Raw genomic sequence first — 24,668 nt, 5'->3', positions numbered from 1 at the left:
CAGTTTAAGAAAATGGCTCAAAAAACTGTCTGTTCTTGTTGCCCCAGCTAGCTTGGCTGTGCATTATTGCTTAGATATTTCACAAATGCTACAACTTGGGAACTAAGAATAAACTCAAGGAAGATTTGGATTCACCTTAATGATATAAATGAGCAAAACTAACATGAGAAAAGAAAGACCTTTTATGCTATATCCGAATAATTGGATTGGACTCCAGCGGCAATACTCTAGTATTTCCTAAGCACATGCTGGCTGCCGTGTTCCTTATTAACGTACAAAGCAAATGGATCTCTTTCCTAGAAGCTGGAGGTGCGATTTTAGTACACCTTCTTACACAAATATATAAGAATTACGAGAAAGTGATCAAGTAATACCTTTGAAAAACCATTTCATATTCATTCAGAATGGGCCACACTGTGGGGTTTTTTGGCTCTAAAAATGAAGTTTCCTTCATTACAGCTCCAAACATTCTATAACTTTCCTTGGGTTCTTTTTCAGACTGGCAGGCATCTGGATTTTAAGTTTATGAGGACTTCTCTGCCCTCTACCCATGTTGTAGAACTGCAGTCTTTCTGTGACAGGCAGAGACAGAATAATTGTATGACTAACTTCTTACTACCATGGTGTTTAGGGCTTGCTCATGTCATCCAGGGATATCAGTGTGAAACATCTTTCCCACATCATAGAGAAATGACAATTTATAGATTAAATTTTTCCCCTCTCTTTTGGAGGACTAAAGAAAAACCTATTTTTCATAATAAGAACTGGTTTGGGGAGAAGCCCGTGTTAATACAAATGAAAACCATGGGTATGTGGTCAGATGCTTGTAGAGACCATTTTCAACTCAGCGAGACTGAGCAATCTATTGATTTAGTGAAAACTCCAAGTTTAAGTAACCACAGTCATAAAAATTCCAAACCATTTCTCAGGAGGCATTATCTCTCTAATTCCAACTCACCAACTTTCATTAGAAGCCATTAAAAATACAGCAGATAGATATTTCTAAATGAAATGATCAGATTTCATTTAATAAAATACATTGGTGCCTTTGCATAGCTGTTTTTCCTGACAAGATAGTTGTCTAGATTTGCTATGTTGTTGTTTTTCCCTTTTCAAGGTATAGGTGAATAAAAACCTGTTAGACAAGAAAAATATTAAAAAGTAAAAAGACACAGGTTATAAGAATATTGTCTAGAGAGTCAAAGATTAGATGATTCATAGTTAAAACGGTCCATGGGAAAGCTTTATATAATAAAGGATGTTATGGGTTGAATTATTATCCCCCCCCCAAGAAGATAATGTTGAAATCCTAATGTCTAGTGCCTCAGAATGTGCCTTTATCTGGAGATAAGGTCATTGCAGATATAACTGCAGATAAGCTCATTATAATATAGTTAAGATGAGGTCATACTGGACTAGGGTAAGCTTCTAAACCAATAAGACTGGTGTTCTTATAACAAGATGGACTTGTGAGCACACAGAAAAACAGGGAGGACGCCATGTGAGGAAGGAGACAGAGATTGCAATGATATGTCTATAAGCCAAGAAATGCCAAGGTTTGCCAGCAACCACCAGAAGCGGGGAGTGGAACAGAGTTTCCCTCACAGTCCTCAGAAGGAACAAGCCCTGCTGACACCCTAGTTTTGGACTTCTGGTCTCTAGAACTGTAAGAAGATAAGTATCTGTTGTTTTAAGCCACCCAGTTTGTGATACTTTGTTACAGCAGCCCTAGGAAGCCAGGATAGGGGACTAGCTGAATGGCAATATGCGGAGTTGTAGAAAAAAAGCACTCATGTCTGAATAGAAGTGGGTCCTTTCTAGAACGGGTATTGAGCACAGTCTGGTGGCTTCACATCTGTCATGGAAAACAACAAGGCAGTAGTTAGCTTTGTGCCCCAAGGCATAGAGGACAGAATCTATGGAGAAGGAAGAATTTGGAAGACTCGTTGTAGTTGTGGAAACTCAAGAGCAAGTGCCAACTACAGTAAGTAACCCAAAGAGCAATCAGATGACTCAACCTCTCCAGATTGGAAAAGTGTATGAATCCACGGATCCCAGCCTGCCAGACTTTCCCTTGGAAATCCAGTAGAGCTCAGTGGGACCTCCCTTTGGGGCTTAACGTCAAAACAGAAATGAAAACAAGCAAGAGGACATTGTCCTAGCTGGACTGGTAACCTCCATGAACAAGTAACTCTTCCATGAAATTTTTAAGCTTGTGAAAATGATTTATCTGGGCAATGAACTGGAAACATTGCAGTGATAAAAAATGTAGTGTTAAATGAAAACATGAGACTGAGATTTACTAATGTTAAATAAAATACGGTTAAATACAATGTCTAATGCTCATTCTCTATAAATTTAGCTTTCTGAACCCAACTTCACAGATGCTGTTAGTTATTAATGATCAGAATAAAAATAACCACAGCAAATGTAGCGAGTGGCTTGTGATGTGCCCAACATGTGCTAAGCGCTTCCGTTGGCATTAACTTATGTAATCCTTCAAGAAACCTATCATGTGTATGTTGTCCTCATTTACAGGTGGGGAAACTGAAGCTTAGGTTAAGTAACTTGCCCAAGGTCACGCCTGGGCTATTTCAGGGAGACCTGTGATCATCCAGGTAGGAGATGCCGGCAGTGACAAAAGTGAGTGCTAGAAGTGTTTCACTGATGAGTTAGCTATGGGGTGTGAGAGACAGGTGTCAAACATAGCCCCAAGGTTTCTGCTTGGGCAGCTGAAGAATGGAGTTGCCACGTACTGAGAAGGTGAAGACAGTGGGAGGTGGAAGAATCTGGGTTTGGAGGGTGATGGGCACAAAAGAGGAGTTTTGTTTTGGACATGTTGAGTTTGGGATAGCTGTCACTGCACAGGTGGGGACACCCATGGTTGGATATAGAGGTGCAGAGTTCAGCGAGGAGACTGGACTGGAGAAGGCCATTTGGGACACAACAGCATAGACTTATGATTGAAAGCCATGAGACTGGATGGGAGCCGTAGACAGAAAAGGGGAGGGCCTTGCCAGTGACTCCAGGAACCCTCCAACAGCAGAGATTGGGTGGTCAGGAGGACCCAGTAGCATGGGGCACGGGAGTGGCCACAAGGGAAGAGGCAACCCAGAGTGGTGAGTGAAGACAGACGTCCACATTGGAGAGAGTGAGCCACCGTGCCAAGTCCTCAGACAAATCAACTAATATGAGTACTGAGAAGTGATCACTGGATTTAGCAGCATGGAGGAAACTACAGACCCCGGTAGGCACAGTTTTGGTGGAGTGATTGTAATGGGTTCAAGAGAGAATCAGAATGGGGCACATGAGCCCAGAACATTGTTTTAAGGACTTGGACATCAAGTGCCCTCCCAGAGCCCCCCATAAACTTGTTCTTACCATTACAGTCCTCCTCTGGGACCCCAGCCCCTCCTGAGCACTCACTCCACCTCATGTATTAATCCTGGCCAAGAAGTTACTCCACAGGACACTTATATTTTCCCAGATGGCCCCTGAAAACATATCTCCTGTCCCTGGCCCTAACAAATAACACTCGCATTGGTAAGAATATGACTGGGTCAGCCCTCGGAGGGAGACCAGTGATACCTTCAGGCATGTGTTTTTAAAACACTTAAGAAGTTTAGAATTAATTGGGTCAAGTATGAAATTTCAGATTGCAGAATTCTTCATAAAGGCAAAGGCCTCGCAGATGAAATAGCGTGTGGTGTTTCTAGCTTAGTCTTCAGACATAATACAAAGGGCCATTTTGTGCTTTTTCTCTGAAGAGTACAGGGCACTATGGGTTACCTTTGCCTGTTCTCAGGACTGGCTACGTCATTTGCAGAAGGCAGTGCAAAATGAAAATGTGGGGCCCCTTGTGCAAAAATCATGAAGAATTCCAAGATGGCAACCACAGTGCATCAAACCAGCAGGGGCCTCTCCTGAGGGTGGGGTCCTGTGGGACCTGTTACAGATGGAGCCAGGAACTGGAGGTTGGGATTTTTCCTTATTTAAACCCATGAGTACATCTAGGTGAGATATTGAAAGGAACAGCAGACACTTTTGCAGTGTTCTGAAGAATAAAAAAATATGGTTTCATATATTTATTTTTTCTTCGTTTAAGTGTAGCCCGCTGTAAGTACTTGCCAAGGAGGAGCCTTTCGAAAACCAAGCTATTGCTGGTCTCCTGTGCCCAAGAGTGGCCTCCGATGGAAACAGACCTGTCGTTCTAAATCTGTTTTCACTTCCCTCTTGTTCCAGGGAAGCTGTTGGTGTGCGTGGTGTGGGTGTGCACATCCCAGAGTTGAAGAGGGAACATCTGCCTCTGGGTGGCTTGCTTCTTCTTGGAGACTCTGCTCCAAGCCCCCAAGCTCTGGCAGGGCCCCCAGCCCCTAGTGAGAAGTGGCCGAGGGTTCTGAGTCCCAGCTCCTCCTTGTTCCTTCCAGAGTGCTCCTTCCAGGGTCCTCCACATAGGAGGATCTCGGAGACCAAGCCCTGGGTGCCCTCCCCAAGAACGGCCCCCAGTGGAAAATTCCCGGTGCGTTATTGCCGTTGGCAACCCGGGGCCAAGAACTGTGGCCCTGGCAGCCATCCGTCCCGCAAGCAGTGTGAGGAATATGAAGATTAGCTGAAGGGAGGAATGTTTGAGCTTAAAAGCGCCAAGAATCACCCCTGAACTGGCAAGATTGACTGTCTGCATTTTTAAAAAGACATCGGAAGAAGCCTTGAAAACAGGCTTTTAGACTTCTTGTTCTTGTGTAATGGAAGACAGTCTCTGATAGAAGAGAATGAGCCTTTGAAGAACAAAAACTGACATTCAGTTGTACTGATTTTTATCTAAAAACAAAAACAAACACCTAACTGGAAAACAAGTATTTATAGTAACATCTTCATGGTACCAGAGGACGAATCTGTGTTTCTTCCTTTTCTTTACAGATTTCTCTGTAGAGGCTTAAAAAGCATGGATCCCATTATATATGCAGGTAAGTAAAACACAGTCAGCTTAAAAGATTTTTGCAAAGCAGATGGTGCCAGATAAGAATGGAGGCTGGCTTCAGGTCTGAGTAATTTTGAGCAACCAGCTCAGCCTTACGTGACTCACCTGGCTATCTACATCATAACAGCTGCTTCCCAGAGCCGTCTAGAAGATGCTAAGATAATATATGTAATAACCTGTAAGCCCTGTAAGGACGCCCAACATATGCAAGGCCTGTGCTGCTAAAGATTTATCATCATGATGGATGAATCCATTCCCGAGTCCATCGAAGCTGCGACCCCAGCACCCGGGCTGAGCCCAGACCTGGCGCTGAGTCGCTGGAGAATGGAACCACGGGGCTCTTCTCTGGTTTCCCAAGACTTCACAACTAAACCGAGCGATTAAGAGATTTCGGACCTTGAAAACTGCAGGAATTAAATCTCTTGATGGGAATGTGCAACCAAAAAAGCCAGTGTCCTGAGTGACTCCACGGTTTGGGGACCCTGTCAGGGCACTAATCCCGGATCCCTTTCTACTTTGCCTGTGGCCCTCCCAGCAGGCCTCGGGAAGACCGCCCATCCCGGGAAGACCGTGGCAGCTGTTGGGGGTGTGGGATTCAAGGTAGTTGAAAAATTAAGTCAGGGATCAGATTGCATGGAATTTCCCCTGTTTTACCCTTATTAAGAGAGATCTATAACTTCCCTGCCCCTTCTCCCATGCCAGTGTGTGTGTGAGCTGGTGGGAGGGGTGAGGGCCGTGGGGAGGATAAGGCTCCCACGTCTGGAAACTGAGTGTCCCGCCTGGCCCTCTTCGCAGGAGAAGCAAGCCTGTCACAGTGCAAAGGGTCAGTGACAGCGAGCTCAAGCTGACACCGCTTTGAAACACTCAACAGATTTAGCCCTAGACCCGGCAGGCAATGAAAGAGTTCTTTCTAAACACTCAGGGACGGGATCTTGTCCTTTCTGGCTCACTAGGAACCCAGCTGCCCTCACAGTCGGCTGCTGGGCTCCCCAGGGGTCCCCGGCCCACTGCAGCTGCCCTTTTGAAGGGGGGACGTTGACTGTGTCACCTGGAGAACCCTTGCCTGCCCATAGCTCTGGTAGGCGGGGGCCTCAGCCCCGAGACACATGACTGTCAACCCCAAACCCTCCCGGCTCAGAGCCTCACCCCAAACTCACATGTCTTTGCGTCCCATCCACTTCTTGGGGTCCCTTGCCAGTGGGGCTGCTCTGGACCCTGGCTGGGGCGCAGCCTGTGTGACATAGGACTCTGCAGGGACGTTGCCACCCTCCTGTCCTCCCTCTCCCTCCAGCTGGAAGCTTCAAAGCCAGAGTATTTGAGAGAAAAGTGCTACCTTGCTCTTTGAGAAGGTCTTGCGTGGGCACGTGTGTCATTGGTTGAATGGTTCACTGCCCCGTGCACGATGTGAGGCAGCTGGGCCAAGGCGGACATTCAGGACCAACCAGAAATGTCATTTCTGTACTTTGGAAAAATGCCCGATACACATAGTCATCTCCCTAAAACACCCTCCGGTCACTCTCTGGGGCTAGTTGGATAAAACCTTGACTGCCAAGCCCGGCCCGGAGGGCCGCCCACTGTCAGCCCGGCCTGCCTGCCCACACTCCCTGCACTGGGCCCACTGACGGCACACCCCTCCCCTGTATCCCTACTCACGGCTCCCCGGGGAACGGCCTGATACCCGCCGAGGATCACCTCCTGTTACCCTGTCCGCCCATCCTGCTCTGGGCCGGTCACCTGGCAGTTGTCCCCACACTGCTTGGGACTTTGATCATATTGAGCAACTCAAGGGTTTCTCAACTTGCAGGCTGCTATGCTCTGGTTGCAAATCACTGAATTTTGACCAAGGTGCAACTGTGTTTGTTTGTCTGTTTTTTTCCGGGTACAACAGCAGATACGGGCCATTAGGAGAGTCTGTTGGTAGAGTATGGAGCTGGGTGGGCCGTGGGGCACTGCATGGAAGGAGGGACGATGTGCCATGAGTTGGAGATAAGGGACGAGGTGAAATGTGAAGCCAGTGCCAAAAGAAGAAGGTGGCTTTCTTGGGATGTACAGGGAGTTTGCCTGGAGAGCCCAGTAGGGCTGGGCATAGTTCTAAAAGTTAGGACAGCACCCAAGGGTGGCCGAGGGAACCGCACTGTGCTGGGAATGCCTCCAGCCTCTCCAGGTGTGCTGCTGGTCATTCTCAGGTACAGAATTGCCGAGAACCACCATTTAACTTGATTCCTGTGTCTGTCCCTTTCTCATTGATTCCATCGTGATGGTCCAAGGGCAGGGACTCGGGCTTCTGTATTCCTTTAGCAGCACCCCTCAATCTGTGGGGCTTTGGGTGGTGCTTAAGGACAGTGAAGGGGGCACCTGGACGGCTCAGTCCAACTCTTGGTTTTGGCTCAGGTCATGATCTCACAGTTGTGAGTTCGAGCCCTATGTTGGACTGTGTGCTGGCAGTGCGGAACCTGCTTGGGATTCTCTCTCCCTCTCTCTCTGCACCTCCGCCCCACCACCGCTCATGCTCTCTCTCTCTCTCTCTCTCTCAAAATAAATAAATTTAAAAATGTTAAAAAAAAAAAAAAAAAGATGAAGGAACTCAGCAGTGGGCAAATGACCCTGAGCGTGGACCAGAAACCTAATCCCTATGTCCCTGGCAATGGGACGGTGATGGCAGAGAGGGTGTCCCTTGGAAGTGCTGGGAGCTTGGAGTGGGTTAGAAATGTCTGTTAGATATTACTGATTGAGGATTGACCCACAACCCAAATCCACAAAGCTTTTTACTCTCTTCTCTAAAAGTAACCATTGTAAACAAAATCTTTAGTTGAGAGGCATTCATAGGTTCAGAGCCTCTTGTGTTTAGTAAATATCATCTGTAGTAAAATGCACCTGCATGATCTATAATTTTATGCAGGGAACTTGGGGGAGTGATTTTTGTACTTTTGTCTTTGGGGGAGATTTGGCAACTGCCTTTGATTTCTTGGCACTGATTATGTATTTTTGGGAAATTCTGCAAAGAGAGAGAAAATGCAAACCCCAAATTGTTTCAAAAGATTATAGTATTTTTATAAATACTACGTGTAACCATCAACAGAATGGACATAATGTTATGTTTTATAGACTTTCATTAAACCTTTATTAATCTTTATTTTCTCTGGAACAGTTCATTCCTGTTCTGGGCTGAAGTGTGAAAGCTCCCAGACCCATGGCCCTGGCCTGTGGCTCCTGATGGACGAATGAACCTTTCCTGGGCCAGAGGGCAAAGTTACAGGTTCACTGTGTGACTCAATCTGTGTATAAATGTATCGATTCATTTTTTTCATTCATTAAATATTTATTGAACTCCAGCACATGTCAGCAACAGGGTGCTTGGTGAGCAAGACAGACACTACTCCTGCCCCCTCAGAGTGTGGGGGGTCACAGGCACGCAGAGCCAGCTGCACCAGGGACAGTTGGCAGGCAGGGAGGTTAGGCTTGGGGGCTCCAGCCCTCCTTTCCCACCCATGACCCTCATCCTCGTTTCTTCGACGTGCCACCAAAGTCCACTTTTGGATCCCTTTTTTAAAGCTCTCAGGTGCAAATGACTCATTATGGCTTAGCATTTTATCACACCCGGGATGTATTTTTAAATATAAGGTATAAAGATTTAATAGTGAAATTTCAAACACCAATCAGGATGCAAAGGAGAACTGGGGAAAAGAAGTCTTGAGCATTTTCCTAACATCTCTAAAATCATTCCATTGAGTTAGGGTGACCTCTGTCCTTGTGGATATGATAGAAGCCAGTAGATACTTCACATTAGATGAATGGATGCATGGATGGATGGATGGATGGATAGATGGATGGATAGATGGATGGATGGGCAGCTGGATGGAAGGATGGATGGATGGATAGGTAGATGGATGGATGGATAGGTGGATGGAGGAATGGATGGATGGATAGATGGATGGATGGGCAGATGGATGGATGATGAATGGATGGATGGATGGATGGATGGATAGATGGATGGACAGATGGATGGATAAGTGGATGGATGATGGATGGATGGATAGATGGATGGAGAGATGGATGGATGGATAGATGGATGGAGAGATGGATGGATGGATAGATGGATGGAGGGATGGATGGAGGGATGGATGGATGATGGATGGATGGATAGATGGGTGGATGGGCAGATGAATATATCACCTTTATTCTGCTCTCAATTGGTCTTTGAAGCTTGATTCATTTTTTGATTCCTCATAGAGCTGGGCTAAGGTCTGACACACATTAGGAAGTTGGTAAAAAGTTTGTTGAATGAACAATTTAATGAAAGGGAAGCTATATATGCAGTAGGCCTGTGGTTTGGGGTTCGGGCTCCTTTTGGGTCTGCAGTTAACAGACTCTCAGCTCTCTTCCTGGGGGTAAAGGCCATTGCAAAACTTGACCTTGCTAAATTTATTGACAGCATATCTAGTCAAAGCCACTAGACTCCAGTGGAAACCATTGTTCTAGGTTTCACAGTAACTTGACAGAGGCCTGACTTTGGTGGATTCCTCTTATCAGTAATAATGATAATAAAATGATGCCAAACACTTAACATAGCACCCACTGTGTGCTACATGTGATTTTAAGCACATTACATATATTTACTAACTTAACCCTCAAAATAGCCCTTTGCTTTATTAGGCACTACTATTAATACCATTTAATGGTTGGGGAAATGGAGGCTTCAAGGAGATAAATGACCTGTCCAATGTCATCCAGCTTTAAGTAGCAGAGGCAAGACTTGAACCCAGGCAGACTGGCCTTAGTATCTGGGCTCATATCCCCATATATATAAATCACACCTCCAAAATGTGCTGGCAGCTGCTGGGCTCCTGTTGCACAAGGAGAGTTTTTGTCACTCTTTCACAGAGAGGGCTCTTGTGGGTGCCAGGTTGCTATGGTCCTGGTTTGGGGTCCTTTTGGGGTCCTGGCATTGACCATGGTGTTATCTATGGAGGGACAGGCTTGGTGGAGGAAGCTCCTTCCCTGCTTGTTTTTTTTTTTTTTTTTTTTTTTTTTTGAGAGAGAGAGAGAGAGAGAGAGAGAGAGAGAGATAGCGTGAGTGGGGGAGGGGCAGAGAGAGAGATGGAGACACAGAATCTGAAGCAGGCTCCAGGGTCTGAGCTGTCGGCACAGAGCCCAACGCGGGGCTCGAACTCACACCCCGTGAGATCATGACCTGAACTGAAGTCAGAGGCTCAACCAAGTGAGCTACCCAGGCACCCTCCCCACCACCACCCCTGTTTATGCTTTTATCCTGGAAGACTAGGTAGATCTTAGTTCAAGCTGGGCTTCTCTGATGTTGTCTGAACATAAATATTTTGGCTAATGCTGGCCACTTGGTGTGAAATGAGAAGTTTCTGAAATTTAAACAACACATCTGTGAGACATGACCTCACTTTTTTTTTTATCTGGTGCCCATAATTTAGCTGTCAGCAATCTCAGCAACACACATATCAGCATGATCCTGTATGTGCTAAGTGCTCTTTCATACTCTGGACACAGGAAGATTTAAACTTTCAGACGAAATAGATACTAGTAACTTCACAATCAGAGTGCCCAGAGATTACCTGATATGTGACAACCAAAGAATTATGTCTTAAATATTAAGAGATCACCAGAATTGAAATTGGAAACTCAAACAGATATCTGTACATCCATGTTTATAGCGGCATTATTCACAGTAGCCTAAAGGTGGAAACAATCCAGATGTCCAATGATGGATGCATGGATAAGCAAAATGAGGTCTATCCATGCAGTAGAGTATTATTTATAAGCCTTAGGAAGAAAGGAAATTTGGACACACGCTACCACATGAACTTTGAAGACGTTATGCTGAGTGAAATAAGACAGTCATGAGAGTCAAATATTATGTGATTCTACTTATCTAAGGTCCCTAAAGGAGTCCAATTCATAGAGACCAAAAGTAGAACAGTGGTTCCCGGGGGCAGGGGAGGGGGGATAGGGAGTCAGAGTTTAATGGGGACAGATTTCCTTTTGGGAGGAGGAACAAGTTCTGGAGATGGATGGTGGTGATGGTTGTACAATGTGAATGTATTTAATGCCATAAACTATACAATGAAAAGTGATTAAAATGGTAAGTTTTATGTTACGTGTATTTTACCACAATGAAAGACACACACACAAACACACACACATACACACACATGCACACTCACAAATTGTGTGTCTTATATTAGCCATTCTGAGTGGGACCGCCCCATCCATTGTGCTCGCAGTCGTTCTTTAGTTTACGTGCAAGGAGTTTCATTGGAATAAATATTCTCAGACATTAACCCAAACAACACTTTCCTCTTGTCTCTGTTCTAGATAGTGCTGAGAGCCAAATGCCCAAAGCCTGACCCTGGTCCACCTGGGAGGACCAAGGACTATCAGAGGCTTTAAGGCCGTGGAACAGTGGCCTCCCTGCAGTGAGCCCTCCTGGCCTCAAGGGTGCGCTGTGGGAAGTTCCTACTCAGCCAGGTGCCGGCGGCTGGGCCACCGCAGAAGCAGCAGCCACGCAGCCCCATTGTGGGACCTGCGAAGCATCAGGTGGGGCCTGCGAAGACTGCCAGGTCATCCACTTGCCATTCTAGACTCGCCCACCCTGGATTCCTCCTAATTGCTACCCCCTCATGGTGCAGAAAGTCGGCTGATGTTGGTGTCACACCTCCGGGTTTCCTGCGCCTTCTAATTTACCAAGGGCTTGCACACAGACTATCATCTCATCATACAGACGACTCTGTGAGTCATCCGTTATCAAGTCTAGGCATCTTGTCCAGTCCTTACAGCTGATCATAGAAAAATCTGGGCCTCTGACCCAAGCTCAAGTTCCTTCCTCCCTAGGCTGCCCGCCCAGGGTCACCAGCCCTCCCTCAAGCCGTCAGAAAAGGCAGCGGTGACGAGCAAGTGGGTTCGGGGTGGAGGTCTGCAGGCGGGCACTGAACGCTCCATCAAGATTTGGTGAGTGAACAAGGGTGGGTCTCCAGCACGATTTTCAGAAAAGCTTTGCTCTCCAGTTCCATTCCTGGCTTACGTCCATCGCAGCTGAGCGACCAGCATGGTTTTGCTGGGTCCTAGCTTAAAACGCTTTTAGAATATCTCATTTGCCACAGATCAGGCAGCATGTGGATGAGAAAGTCAGGCTCTCAGGACACACTCAGACACCATCAGGCCCTTTACCAAAGGGAGAGGAATACTCTGAATATTCAGTTTGAGAAGTACGGAGCGACGTGTGCTTGTGCCCTGATGGACTTGCCTCACGATCTCCTTTCTAGAGTTTGTGCCCTAAAACAAGACACTTTAATCTCCACCTTTAGCTCAAGAATCTCCCTTCTTTGACCAGGGGCCTCTTCCATAAAGAGGTTAACCGGAAAATAAGAAAGAACGCACAAAGCTTGCAAAACCAGAGCAGCGAGGAATGTAATATGTTTCAGAAAGTCAACGAAAATAAGGAGCCCGATGTCAAACTTAACACCATCATTTTAATTTCCAAGTGCTTTTGGGTTTTTTCATGTTGGTTTCATGGAAATTTATGTTTGCGGAGAGCACTGTATTTGCTACAGGATCTTGCTGTGTTCATTTAGCCCGGTAATAAAAACCATCTGCCCGAAATCCTTTTTGGAACAAGAAAGGGTATAAACAAATAAGCAAAGGGGCATAAATGACCAGGGGAAGGGCTGTTCCAGAGGCAGGGAGCGTGGGTGAGCCTGGAGCAAATGCCACAGGCCAGTGTTTGCAGGCGCTGTTACCTTCGGAAGGTATGTGTAAGGCTATTATGAAAACCCACACAGCTTGCACATAAATACGGTACATTTTGGCAGAATGGGGCAGGATGAACAGGCGCCTTTCTCTTCCCGAGCACCTAATCTGCTTGGGGTTTTGCCACCAGAGTGAGAACAATATTAGGAAGCATTGACCCATGAGACCCTGTAGTGTTGAATACTGCTCCCCTGACCCCAAAACTTATGTCCACCTGGAACCTTATTTGTGACTTTATTTGGAAGCAAGGTCTTTGTAGATGTAATTAAGTTAAGATGAGGTCATAGGGCACCTGGGTGGCTCCGTGAAGCGTCCCAGTCTTGATTTTGGCTCAGGTCATGATCTCATGGTTGTGGGATCGAGCCCCATGTCGGCCTCCGTGCTGAGTATAGAGCCTGCTTGGGATTCTCTCCCTCCCTCTCTCTGCCTCTCCCCTGCGAATGCACACACTCTCTCTATCTCAAAAAAATAAATAAATAAATAAAAAGAGGTCATACTGGATTAGGGTGGGCCCTAAATCTATTGGTTGGTGTCCCTATAAGAGAAAAGAAACACAGGAGAGAAGAGGGCCATGTCAAGACGAGGCAGAGATTGGGGTGATTCCATCACGAACCAAGGAACACCACTGGGTGCCAAGAGACCCCAGAGGCTGAAAGAGCTAAGAAAGGATCCTTCCCTGTGGCTCTTGGCACCTTCAGGGAGCATGGCCCTGATGACACCTTGATTTTGGACTTCTGGCCTCCAGAACTGTGAGAGAATCAAGCTCTGTTGTTTCGGGCCTCCGGGTTTGTGGTGATTTATTATGGCAGTCGCAGAAAATGCGTACAACCCCCACTTCAGGCTGGGAGCTGTTTAGACTGGGAGAGGTGGGGCATATTAGAACCGGGGAGAACTTGGTCAAAGTCTTGGCCCTTAAGTAAGGAGCTGAGAAGCAGGAAGACCTGATCTTGAAAGAATACCTATTGAGCCGGTTTTTTTTGGTAGCTGGTCTGTTTTTCTGCTACCTGAGAGGAGATCACTGGATGGCCACTTAGATGCTCCTGGGTCCAAGGATGAAAGAAGCAAGCCCTAGAGAGAGCAGCTGATGAGAGGCTCTGCCCTACCCTCCTGGTCTCAGGGCCAGCTCCACAGAGAGGTGGCACACCGTAGGAGTCCCAGCTGAATTGGGATTCTGTGGGTAGCGAGGGCTGCTCTGGAAGGCAGGGCATGGAGAAGAAATAGCAAGAAGGACTAGGTTTCTGGCTTGTGATATTCGATATAGGGGTTTATGTTCTCAGAAAGACAGTGTTCGTGAAAGCCAGGCATTGATTGGCAAGAGATAATTTTCAAAATTCCTTTAGCTCCTATTACCATATAAATATCTGGGCCTAGAGATTTGATGCCTGAACTTCTTACAATCTAGAAAACTCAGGACATTGCATATAAGTTTCTGCCCTGAGGAGCAGGGGAAACTCCGTTCTTTCCAGCCCTCGTGGATAAGGAAGGGGAAGCCTGTGGTCACATATGCTTGCCCCCATCTCCCCCACATTGAACGTTCTGGGAACCCCAAAGAAAATGGGCTTTTCTTCTGCTACCTGTTTGAATCCTTGGAGGAGACAACCCCATCCTAACACTGGGGTGCGTGGGTGCTGGGAGTGCAATGTGGTCACAGGAAGGTGGGATGGATGAGCTTGAGTTCAGGATTCCTGGCTCCCTTTGTCTCCTCTGAGGCCTACAGAGGACCCAGGGATCCTCACATGTCCCCAAAGCAGGTATCGCATGTAGCCAAAAGTCTGGCTGGGAGTCAATGGCTGCAAAGAGCCCACCTTGGCCAGGGATAGAGTGGGCATCCCACCAGTCCCTGGGGGATCTCCAAAGTGGCTTGGTCACACGTGAGAGCCCCCAAGCCTAGTCCTTCAGTTTCTTGTCTTTAGCAAGGACATCAGCTGGATCCCTAGAAGGCAGACCCAGCCCATGCTTCCCTGAGTGGGTAACTATCAGCACGCTCACCAGGACCAATGTGGCTTCCAGGTAGAAGAGGCCAGTGCAGGGACTGGATGGGAGATCTGTCCCTTCCCCATGGGGCCCATGAACTCCCCTGTGTACTAGCTGCCATCTTGTATGAGCATAGGAAGGAGAGACCCAGCACTCATGAGAGGTAAACTCATGAGAGGTAAACCGGTGAGGGTTTCCCTCATGAAGCCTGCTCCCCTCAAAGTAATTGTTTCAACAGAAAGGGCGGAGGTAATCCTGATGACAAATAAAAGTCCCCTCTGCTACCCAGGGGACAAGGGCTCAGGAGGAAGAGAACTAAAGAAGCTTCATGGCACCCCCACACTTGAATGGTGGAAGTGACTCTGAGCCCTCACCATCTTGGCATGGAAGAATGACTGTCATGTGCTGAACTGTGACCTCCCCCCCCCCCCATTCTTGCGTTGAGGTCCTAACACCCAGTCCCTCAGAACGTGACTGTATTTGGAGGCAGTGCCTTTATAAAAGTAGGAAAAGCAAAATGAAGTCCTAATGGTGGGCCCTGATCCAATCTGATTGGTGTCCTTATCCGAAAAGGAGAGGAGACACGGAGAGGAGACCATGTGAAGACAGAGGCAGAGACCAGAGTGGAGCAGTCGCACCCCAAGGGACACCAAGGTTTGCTGCAATGACCAGGAGCTGGGAGAGGCAGGGAAGCATTCTTCCCTAGAGCCTTCAGAGAGAGCACGGCCCTGCTGACACCTTGATTTTGGACTTTTAGCCTCCAGAACTGTGAGAGAACTGTGGGTTGTTTTAAACCACCCAATCGGTGGCACTTTGTTACGGCAGCCCTGGGGACCTAAAACACCGTGGAGTCAAGGTCGAGATTTCTGAAAGGCCAAGTTCAATCCAAGTGGATTTAAAAGCCTTTCTCCTGAGGGCGGATTCCTGCAGATTTAGAACCTGGCAGGGAACTCAGGGTCCAGGAGGCGGCAGGGCATCTCCGGGAAGCATCCCTCGCACCTGCTTCCTGGTTTAAGTCACCTGGTCTGGAGCCCTTAGACCAAATGCCCGTCACCCACGCAGGACTCACTCCTGAGGAGCCAGCTGCGGGGGAGGAGGGAACAGAGCCTGCAGGGCACAAAGGCTTTCTTGCTTCCCGGAAGGAAGCAGTTCTGAGTCTGTTTTCTTTTCTCTTCCATCGGACTGATCTTTCCTATCTCCAGTAACTTCTACCTTTCAGCAAACTCCAGCAGGCCCGGCGAGAGCAGTGAAAGTACCTAACTTCAAAGCCTTCACATAAATCATCTTCGAGGCCTGCCCCGAGCCCGGGGAAGCCGGAACGAGGCGGAGAAATCACTCCTTATTTCATCGCTGTGTGACGGAGACTTTGTTCCCCCACACAGGTCACACCTGTCCCCTTAACTGCTGTCACTGGGGTCCCAACCACCTCAAGACACCTGCATGAGCCCCTGTGCAGGGGCTGAGTTATGAGCTGCGCCTCAGATCTGCTACCAGTGACTTCGATGTTATTCCAGGGGCGCGAGGGCTGGGGCGGCCTCGCGAGGGTTGTGGTTTAATTTCCTCTGCCGCTTTCAGGGCAGCCCTGAAGGAAGCCTCTGGAAGTGCTGGTGCTCCCCAGTGGTCAGTCTTTGGTCTCAACACTGGTGGTGACATTGTTGACAAGGAGGGGGTGCCTTTGTGCGCGGGGACAGGTACGAGTGGAGAGAGAAGAAAAAGGGAAATGATAATAATGATGCCTTTTCCCTGGCTCTGGAGGATGAAAAATTGCCCTTTCCTCCTACACAGAATTTTGTTTTGCGTCTCTTGTCTGGGTTTAGTTACGAAAGACCGGTGGGACAACGGAGGGGAGAAGCTGTTTGTGTGGTGGCAGGTTGGTGGAGGAAAATGAGAGGCCCAGGGTCAGATTAGATACGTGCATTTAAGTGCAACAAACAGGCTGGGATGCCCTGCGACTGGAGAAGGTTAAGGCTGACAGTGCCGGGGACAGACACGCACATGAGACCGCCCACAGCAAGGTGGGAACACCCCTCGCTGAACCTTGAGCTCCAAGGAAGAGGACCCAGCGATCCTCGGTTCCGGATTGGGACCGGGCTTACTGGGCCCATCTGTGCAAACGGGGGGCTCACAGACCTGAAACTCAACCGGGGCTCTGCCGGCCAAGCCTCCCTCCCTGCCAAGGGGTGACGTCATCTTCTCCTAAGTGGCTCCCTCAGGCAGGGACACCTTTTGTAATTTAGCCACCCAGACAGGGGTCTCCTTCTGTTATCCAGTCATCTGGGTGAGGCAGCTTTTTAAAAAATTTATTATTATTACTATCATTATTATTATTTTACCAATTGGTCATGTTGGTGGACACGAGCCACCCTGATATGACAGAAGAGCAATGCTTGTGTGGTTGCTTTTAGGAAATTTCACTGAGGGAAGGGGACACACAGCGATGATACCAACGAAGGCACGCCGCAAGTGACCTAACGCACCGGTCGGGGGAGCCACGGAAGCCCGCGACTCATGGGAAACCAGCCTTGAGAGTTTTTGTGTGAATGGGGCCATTCTGCCCTCAGCCTTCTCCAATTTTGAATTTATAGGGGAAGTCCGGGGCTATAATTTAGTGAGGAAAATGGGGGCATTGTGTTTTCTCTTTGAAACAACCCAATACTTAAGTGGAAAAACAAGACCCGCTCTTAACAATCGTTGGGCACACATTTAATAACCAGAAAAATCCTTTAATTTCCGGAGAAGGCTCAGAAACCTCTCCTAAGCATGTGCCTACTGTGATACCTGTTTAGGAAATACGTGGAAGAGGAAATAGGAAGATGTGCAGGGGTGGGGGCAGAGGGGGGAGCCCACGGCGGCTGCAGGCTTCCTCCTCGGAGGATTTTGCCTCCTGTTTTCCGTGGATACCTCTGGGGGGCCGGACAGATGCCTGCCCGGCGTCCTGGGGCCACAGCCCTATCTCTGGGGCCTCTGCCATTGCCTCACCATCCTTCTCTCCCCGGGGACCTGTCCTCACCTTCTCCTCTTCCTCAAGCCCCCTGCAATAACTTCCTGGGCCTGCCCGAACAGATGGCCACAAACCGGGTGGCTTCCAACAGCAGAAGCTAAGTCCCCCACACTTCAGGAGGCCAGAAGTCCAAGATCAAGGTGTCAGCGGGTTGAGTCTTCATGGGAGATCAGAGGGAGAGTCTGCCCAGGCCTCTCTTCCCAGATCCTGCTGGTTGCCCACAATCACTGGCGCCCCCTGGCTTGCAGACACGTCACCCCAATCTCTGCTTCTGTCATCATCCCTCTGCGTCTGTGTCTTTTGTCCTCTTCTCAGAAGGACACCAGGCATATTGGATTAAGAGGCCACCTTCCTGGGGTATGATCTCTTCCTAACTCTACTAATTACATCTGCCATAGCCCTACTTCCAAATACGGTCACATTCTGAGGTCCTAAGAAGGACACGGATTTGGGGAGGGGACACACTGTTCAACCCAGCACATCCTCATTCTCCGCCTACACTGAAGTCCACAGAATTCGGTCCTTGGAATCCCAGGGAATTCATCCATGGAAGCTCCCGGTCTCATGGTTCATCTCTGACAGCTCCTGTCCCAGAAGAAGCCCTTCTCTTAACATTATGCTGCTACTGAGAAACCCATCCCCCCTCTCCCTCTGTCATTAGGATCAAACTCCTCTACCTGCATTTCAACATCCTTCCCCACTGCCCCACGTGCCTCACCCTACTGTCCCTGTGTGCTCCCACTCACCGCATCTCCAGCCCTGCCCTCCGGCCACCACGCTCTGGTCCGATGGCCCCTGTCCTCCCTCCTGACAGCTAGCCCTCCCCATCCTCACAGTGAGCTTTGGTGTGGCGACACAGCCGACACACAGTGGGTCTTAGTTCGTGCTTGGTCCGTTGAGCGGGATTCTCTGACTCTCTCCCAAGCACGTTAGGCTGCACCCACAGAGTCTGTGTCCAGTACCCAGAGGGACGATGTGGAGGTCACTCCTTCCCTGAACCACTCGCCGCCTCTCCCATTCGCCGGTGTCTCTCTCTCACTCACAAGCCATCGCCCCGGCTAGATTTTAGGCTTTCGAAAGGCTGAGGCCATGATATATCTGCTTCTGCCCCCACGGCACGATCCAGGGACAGAACACTTAGTAAGTTGTTCCCTTCAAACGTGTATGAATGCAGCCATTTTGCTTTATGGGCCTGGGTTCCTAGAAAGAATTACTCACTAGGGACTGAGTCAGCTGAGGATGTTGACACAGCACGACTGGGGGTAAAATCGAGCTGTTTTATGTGCATTTTGAGTTTCTCAAGGTAGACCTGAGGTCTGCCTGTGTTAGCATCTGCACGGTTGCTTGTTAAAAGGCAGGTTCCGGGGCCCTGACCCGGACCTCCTGAAGCAGAATTTCAGGAGGCGGGTCTGGGAATTTGTGTTTTTACGTCCGCTCCAGCCCAATCCAGGTGATTCTTGTGCATGGTAAAGTTGAGAATCACGGATCCAGACCCGTAGGTGACAAGTATGGATTCGAAATACACTGGTGGGGTCAAGGACAAACGAGCGGCTTATTAGAGCTCACAGAGCCAGCCGGGGCAAAGCCAAAAACGATTTACTGCTTTCTGGGTGACCAGCGGCTTCAAGGACTGCCATGGTCTCCTGGTGCAGAGTGATAGCCTCACAGGATCAGGTGGCTGGTGGGGAGAGACTGGGGGGTCTCCTGAGTGACCCCACGGGCAGTGCTGGGCTGCCCCAGCTGCAGACAGAGCCTACGTGTCTTCCCATGCTGGTCTCCCCCGAGGCGGAGAATTAGAGCATGCTGTTCATTTATAATGTTTGCTTTGCTTTTGGAAACACCTCAGGGCAACTCAGGATACGTTTCCACAGCGGTGTTTGACTTGGCTTAGTTGCAAAGTTCCCCCTTTTTAGTCTGTTTATTGCAAGTTAGCACACGGCCCCGTACCCAGGAGTCCAACACCGGGTCTGACGGAAGTCGAGGGCAGGCAAATGAAAGGAAATGGTGGGAGGGCTGAATCGCGTCCCCCACCCACCTTCCTGGCTGAGAGCTCAGCTGAGGTCCGACCTGTTACTGCAGCCTAAGATGCCTCGGGACGGAGTGACACGTCCAGCCACTGCCTGCCCTACAACAGGGTCTGAAGGATCATTTTCCAAGATGGAGATATATTCCATCTCTCTAGCTCCCATTTTGCTTACACATTTTCTTTTCAAAAATTCAACTACCTTTTGTTTTGTTTTGTTTTAAAACAACTACCTTTCAATAGTAAATTGCTGGTCCTCTTGACGTGCACTTTTAAGTTTCAAATAGATGCCATATTACATTTTCATAATAACCTAATGGCCATCACTGTGCCGTCTCATTTACATCGTTTCATTTAATCCGCATAAAACTCTATGTAGTCGGCATCATTAGATCCCATTTAATAGTGAGAAAACAGGGGCGCCTGGGTGGCTCAGTCGGTTAAGCGTCCGACTTCGGCTCAGGTCGTGATCTCGCGGTTTGTGAGTTTGAGCCCCGCGTCCGGCTCTGTGCTGACAGTTCAGAGCCGGGAGCCTGCTTCCGATTCTGTGTCTCTCTCTCCCTCTGCCCCTCCCCCGCTAATACTCTGTCTCTCTCTGTCTTTTAATAATAAATAAACGTTAAAAAAAATTTAATAGTGAGAAGACAAATTCAGAGACGTTAAGTGAGTGGCCCAACATGACCCAGCTCGTAAATGGGGACCGGGGCTTGCAACTCAGCGCCATGTTTTCTCAGCGCCATGAGCCCTCTCTGTCTGCTGATGACCTACCCCAGGCTGAACCTTGTCTGTTGCCTGGAAGAAGGCAAAAAACCAAGTCTGGCTGAGGGCTGAAAGACTTGCGTTATCCTCCTAGTTTGTGTTAGCAAGATGAAAAGTGAGGAAATGCACTCATTCACACCGACATGTCTGCAGAGAGCTTCTGTTCACATATTTCTTTCCATAAACCTGAGAAGCATGACTGAGAGTCACTAGTGTGAGTGGCAGAAACAGCTTAAGATCCAATCAGAACATAATCAGCACCTTTGGGATATGGCCACTGTCATCTGACCCACGAAGCGTCATGCTCAAAGGTGTGGGGGTCGGGTGGAATTTGGGACGTTCGGAATCTGAGACATTCGTCTCTGGGCTGAGACCGGCGAGCTGAACTGGAGATCTACGCACTTGAGGTAATGGGCCAAGCACCCCACATTTCCCACTCGAAGACCCCTTTCATGCGGCTTCCCTCCCATATTTCCTGCACCAAGGGCGTGGGCGCAGCCCTCCTGCCCTGTACCCGAGGGTGGCCATTGCGGTCCATCGCAACTGCAGGCTCTCTCAGTCTCTCTGAGCAGCAGCCTGGGCCTGAATTAGAGGACCCGTGGTTCTCTCAATACAAGGGACACATGGAGGCTCCCAGCCAGTCCCTGGTCCTGGGTAAGGGTGGCTTTTCATGGAATGAGGAAGATTGAAATGAGAATAGTTTAGGACTTGGTTACTCGGCCATGAAGGAACACTGGATAGAAAAGAGTTCTCTGAATTTAAAAAGCCCAGTGATTGATGAAGTCCAAAGACCCCCAAAAGGGGCTCAACTTTTGTTTTTATTTTTTTTTAGTCTGAGAGAGAGAGGGAGAGAGTCTCAAGAGGACTCCACACTCAGCACAGAGCTAGATCCGGGGCTCAATCCCATGACCCTGGGATCATGACCTGAGCCAAAATCAAGAGTCGGGTGCTCGACCCGGGCACCACTTGGCACCCCTCAGCTATTATTTAAACTTGAATTGCATGCCTGGACCTTGTACAGCACGGTTTAGAGAGTCTGGACCAGACAAGCTGGAAGGGCTTAATGGTACTGCTCTGCCTTAAATATGCAGAAAAACACCATCGTTTGATTCTGATAATGAGCTAAAAGCAGTAAGAATAAACCACCATGAGCCACAGTTCTTACTATTGGATCAGCTGCCCATTCTGTGTTCCGTGTTTACACATGTGAATTCTAGAAGCCACAATAGTTGAAGCCGGTGCTGTTATCCCCAGTTTGCATAGTGGGGAACAATAGATTGGGCGAATTCGGTAACTTGCACAAAATTACAAAGTTAGCAAGTGGTAAGGCCCAGAAATGAACGGGGTCCTTTCTTCTCTACACTGTCTCCCATGAACTATTCTTCTTCTCCCCACTGTAGTCTCATGAGGTATCACATTCTACTGCTCCACTAGCCAGGTCAAGAGCAGTTACGCCATCGTTGTAATATGCTGGGGGGTCAGCCCCGGAATTAGCAGGGTTCCACTCCCAGCCAAGAAAAGAATATTCCAAGGAAATGATACCTTAGATTTTTTTTTTTTTTTTTTTTTTGCCTTAGTGGATAGACATTACGTGAGAGGGTTACGGTATGTTAAAGATATATTACTGTGACGTCTTGTAAATTTTATAGCCACTGTTTTACACTTCATTGACATTCCTGATCTTATTGTGGTGTTCACTTCAAATAATGTTGCACAGATGAATATGTAAGAATCAAATGCAAGTTGTACATTATTTGATGATGCACTAAATGATGATATCTTTAGGAATGAATTTTTTCTTGAGTATCGTGGTTTTAATGTTATTCATGATTGCTTTAATAAGTAGAGTTTCTTTGCCTTCATAATTATAATAGTTATAAGAAACATGAGTTGTTTAGTTTTTGTTTATAAAAGAAAATACTGAACATTTCTTGACTATTAAAAAATCTATACAATCTCAGAAACATCTGACTTGAATGAATGAAGGAAAAGGTTCTCAGTCTGGGCAACACATTTAAAGGCTTGGGAAGCTTTTAAAATTCTTAATTCTAGAGCAATTAGGTCAGATCTCTGAGAAGCGTGCTCTGCCTAGTTATAATTTAGAAAATTCTGCAGGTGATTCCAACATGTAGCCAGTGCTGAGAACTACTGGGTCTAGACAATAATGGATTTTTAAATTTATGAAGTTAGAATATCAATGCATTAGTGTAACATAAAGGATAAAGACCTACATTATGCATTAAAATGAATAGTTTTGAATATAATACATGCAATAAGTCTGTAAGTTACAGATACAATTCAATATTCAATAAATATTACTGAAAGAATGAACATCCTACAAAGTTTCATATCGAAAATCCTATTTTGACGAAACAAAGATAATCGTAAGAAGTTATCAGTGAGACAGAAACATTTTTAATTAAACCATAATATGCCAGATATTATGAGCTACACTCCCAGTTTCAAAAAAGTTCAAAACAGGGAAAAATCTGTTTTATAATTGATGAAATACAGTGCAGTGCATATTATCAGTGTCCACTAGATGCCGCTGTAATCTGCTACTTCAGGTTTCAAAGGCAATCTGAAAACCAATGTTCTCCAAGTACCTAAAATTGTAATAATCCACCTCTTTTGAAGACAAAAGACTTAAAAGTCTCATATTCTGAGGAGCTGCTGCTCATTACGTCCCTGGTATTAAGACCTAACCAAAGTATATCCCTAGGTGTAAAATTATGTAAAATGTGAATTGAAAAGTTTGAAAGGCTTGAAAGAAAAAGTGCTATTGCTTCCCTTGGATCCATACCCCTAGATTTCTCATTTCTCTTGTTTGTAGTGGGTTATAGAGAAGAGACAGTAATAGGAAGGCTGGTGTTTGACTTAAATCAAGGAAAAAGTAAAACCTAAAGGACAGAAAACAATGTCTTCTCATGAAGGCGGCAGATCATGGCACCTTGTGCATATGAGTTATTGCTGTGCCACCACCAGAAAGGTCGGGGGAAAGGGGGGAGCCAGGGTCAACGGGACTGGGCCTCAAGCTTAAACCCAAGCCCAGTGTAAACCCTGGGAATTAAACCAAGGCCTCCACGGATGAAAACCTGGATGAATCCCCCTATTGGGTGAGAATCACTCTCCCAGCAAAATAATAGAGGCTTTGGGTCAAAAGGAAGCTTGCAAAAGCTTCTGGAAAAGTGCATAGAGTACTGCTGCTCAAACTGCTCCAGATCTCCAATGAGATGGGAACAGAAATTGAGATTCAGCATTTCAAAATACTTTTATAGCAAAATAACAAAGTCATCTTTATGTCTGTGAAATGTAATAGAAAGAAACTGAACTCATATTTTGTATGTATTTTTGATGTCATTTTTCTAGTAATTCAGTATATCTAGTATTCTACCAAAGTACTGGTCCGTAACACATTGGAAAGTATTAAAAAACAGTCTTTCACCCCAAATAGCTTGGGAAGGACTGCAGAAAGCCCACCTGAGCTGTAGCGGGAGGGGGACCCCAGGACAACAACCCTATTAAACTCCTGACTAATTTTCTAGTGGACAACATAGGTCAAAAAGGGCTGAAGAACGGGCACTTTGATTGTGAGACACAGAATGACTGGAGGGGTAAAAAGAAATCCAAAGAACAGCGCACCTCGGGGAGCCGCAGCCTCTGAGCCCACGGTCGGCAGCTCACCCTAGAACCCCACGAGCTCTTCGAGGCTCAGAGACTCCTCACCATCACCCTTAAGCTGCCCCCCTTGCCAAATGCACACACACAACAAACTGACCTTGGGATAAGAGGAACTCGGGGGGCCACAGTGAAAAGAAAACACACAACCACTCAGAATTGCTCAAATCTTACGTGTTTAGTTTTGTGAGAGAAGTGCATTAACTCCTTCCTGGCTTGGCCCGGTCCAAACCAGCTGGCTTTGATGGAAACGTGGCTTAGAGCACCATGGCTTTCCACGTATGGATAGCCGAGTTGACAATTTTGCTTCTCTGAAAAAATGCCCTGTTGATGCTATCATGCTATCAAAACGTCAATTGTGAATACTCTTTAACCCAGCGGTTTGCCTGCTAGAAATTCGCCCTACAGGTACTCTCTTACAGCAAGCAAAGGCACACATGATGCAACATCCAACACTCGTTGATTCTTTTTGCTGGCGAAAA

The 24,668-nt window shown here is 47.4% G+C and overlaps 1 protein-coding gene across 6 annotated transcripts in view; it reads right to left on the bottom strand.

Annotated features, from left to right (window-relative positions):
* The window catches only part of CLDN14 (claudin 14), a 90,566-nt gene that overhangs the window by 5,788 nt on the left and 60,110 nt on the right, over positions 1 to 24,668 (bottom strand). The window contains exon 1 of one of the 6 annotated variants that reach the window (XM_019420302.2): positions 6,632 to 6,721. The exons of 2 other annotated variants lie outside the window; for them this stretch is intronic. Coding sequence is in view for 1 of the 4 variants with exons in the window: in XM_019420298.2 (XP_019275843.2) it covers positions 6,312 to 6,351 (40 nt within the window). In the remaining 3 variants the exon portion in view is untranslated. 3 more of the 6 variants (XM_019420303.2, XM_019420298.2, XM_019420301.2) reach the window with 3 other exon arrangements.

This window comes from Panthera pardus, unplaced genomic scaffold, assembly GCF_024362965.1.
Source record: "Panthera pardus isolate Hobbes unplaced genomic scaffold, ASM2436296v1 HiC_scaffold_16, whole genome shotgun sequence".
Lineage (NCBI taxonomy): Eukaryota > Metazoa > Chordata > Mammalia > Carnivora > Felidae > Panthera > Panthera pardus.
Note: the sequence above shows the minus strand (reverse complement) of the source record. Positions and strands in the feature narration are given on the sequence as shown.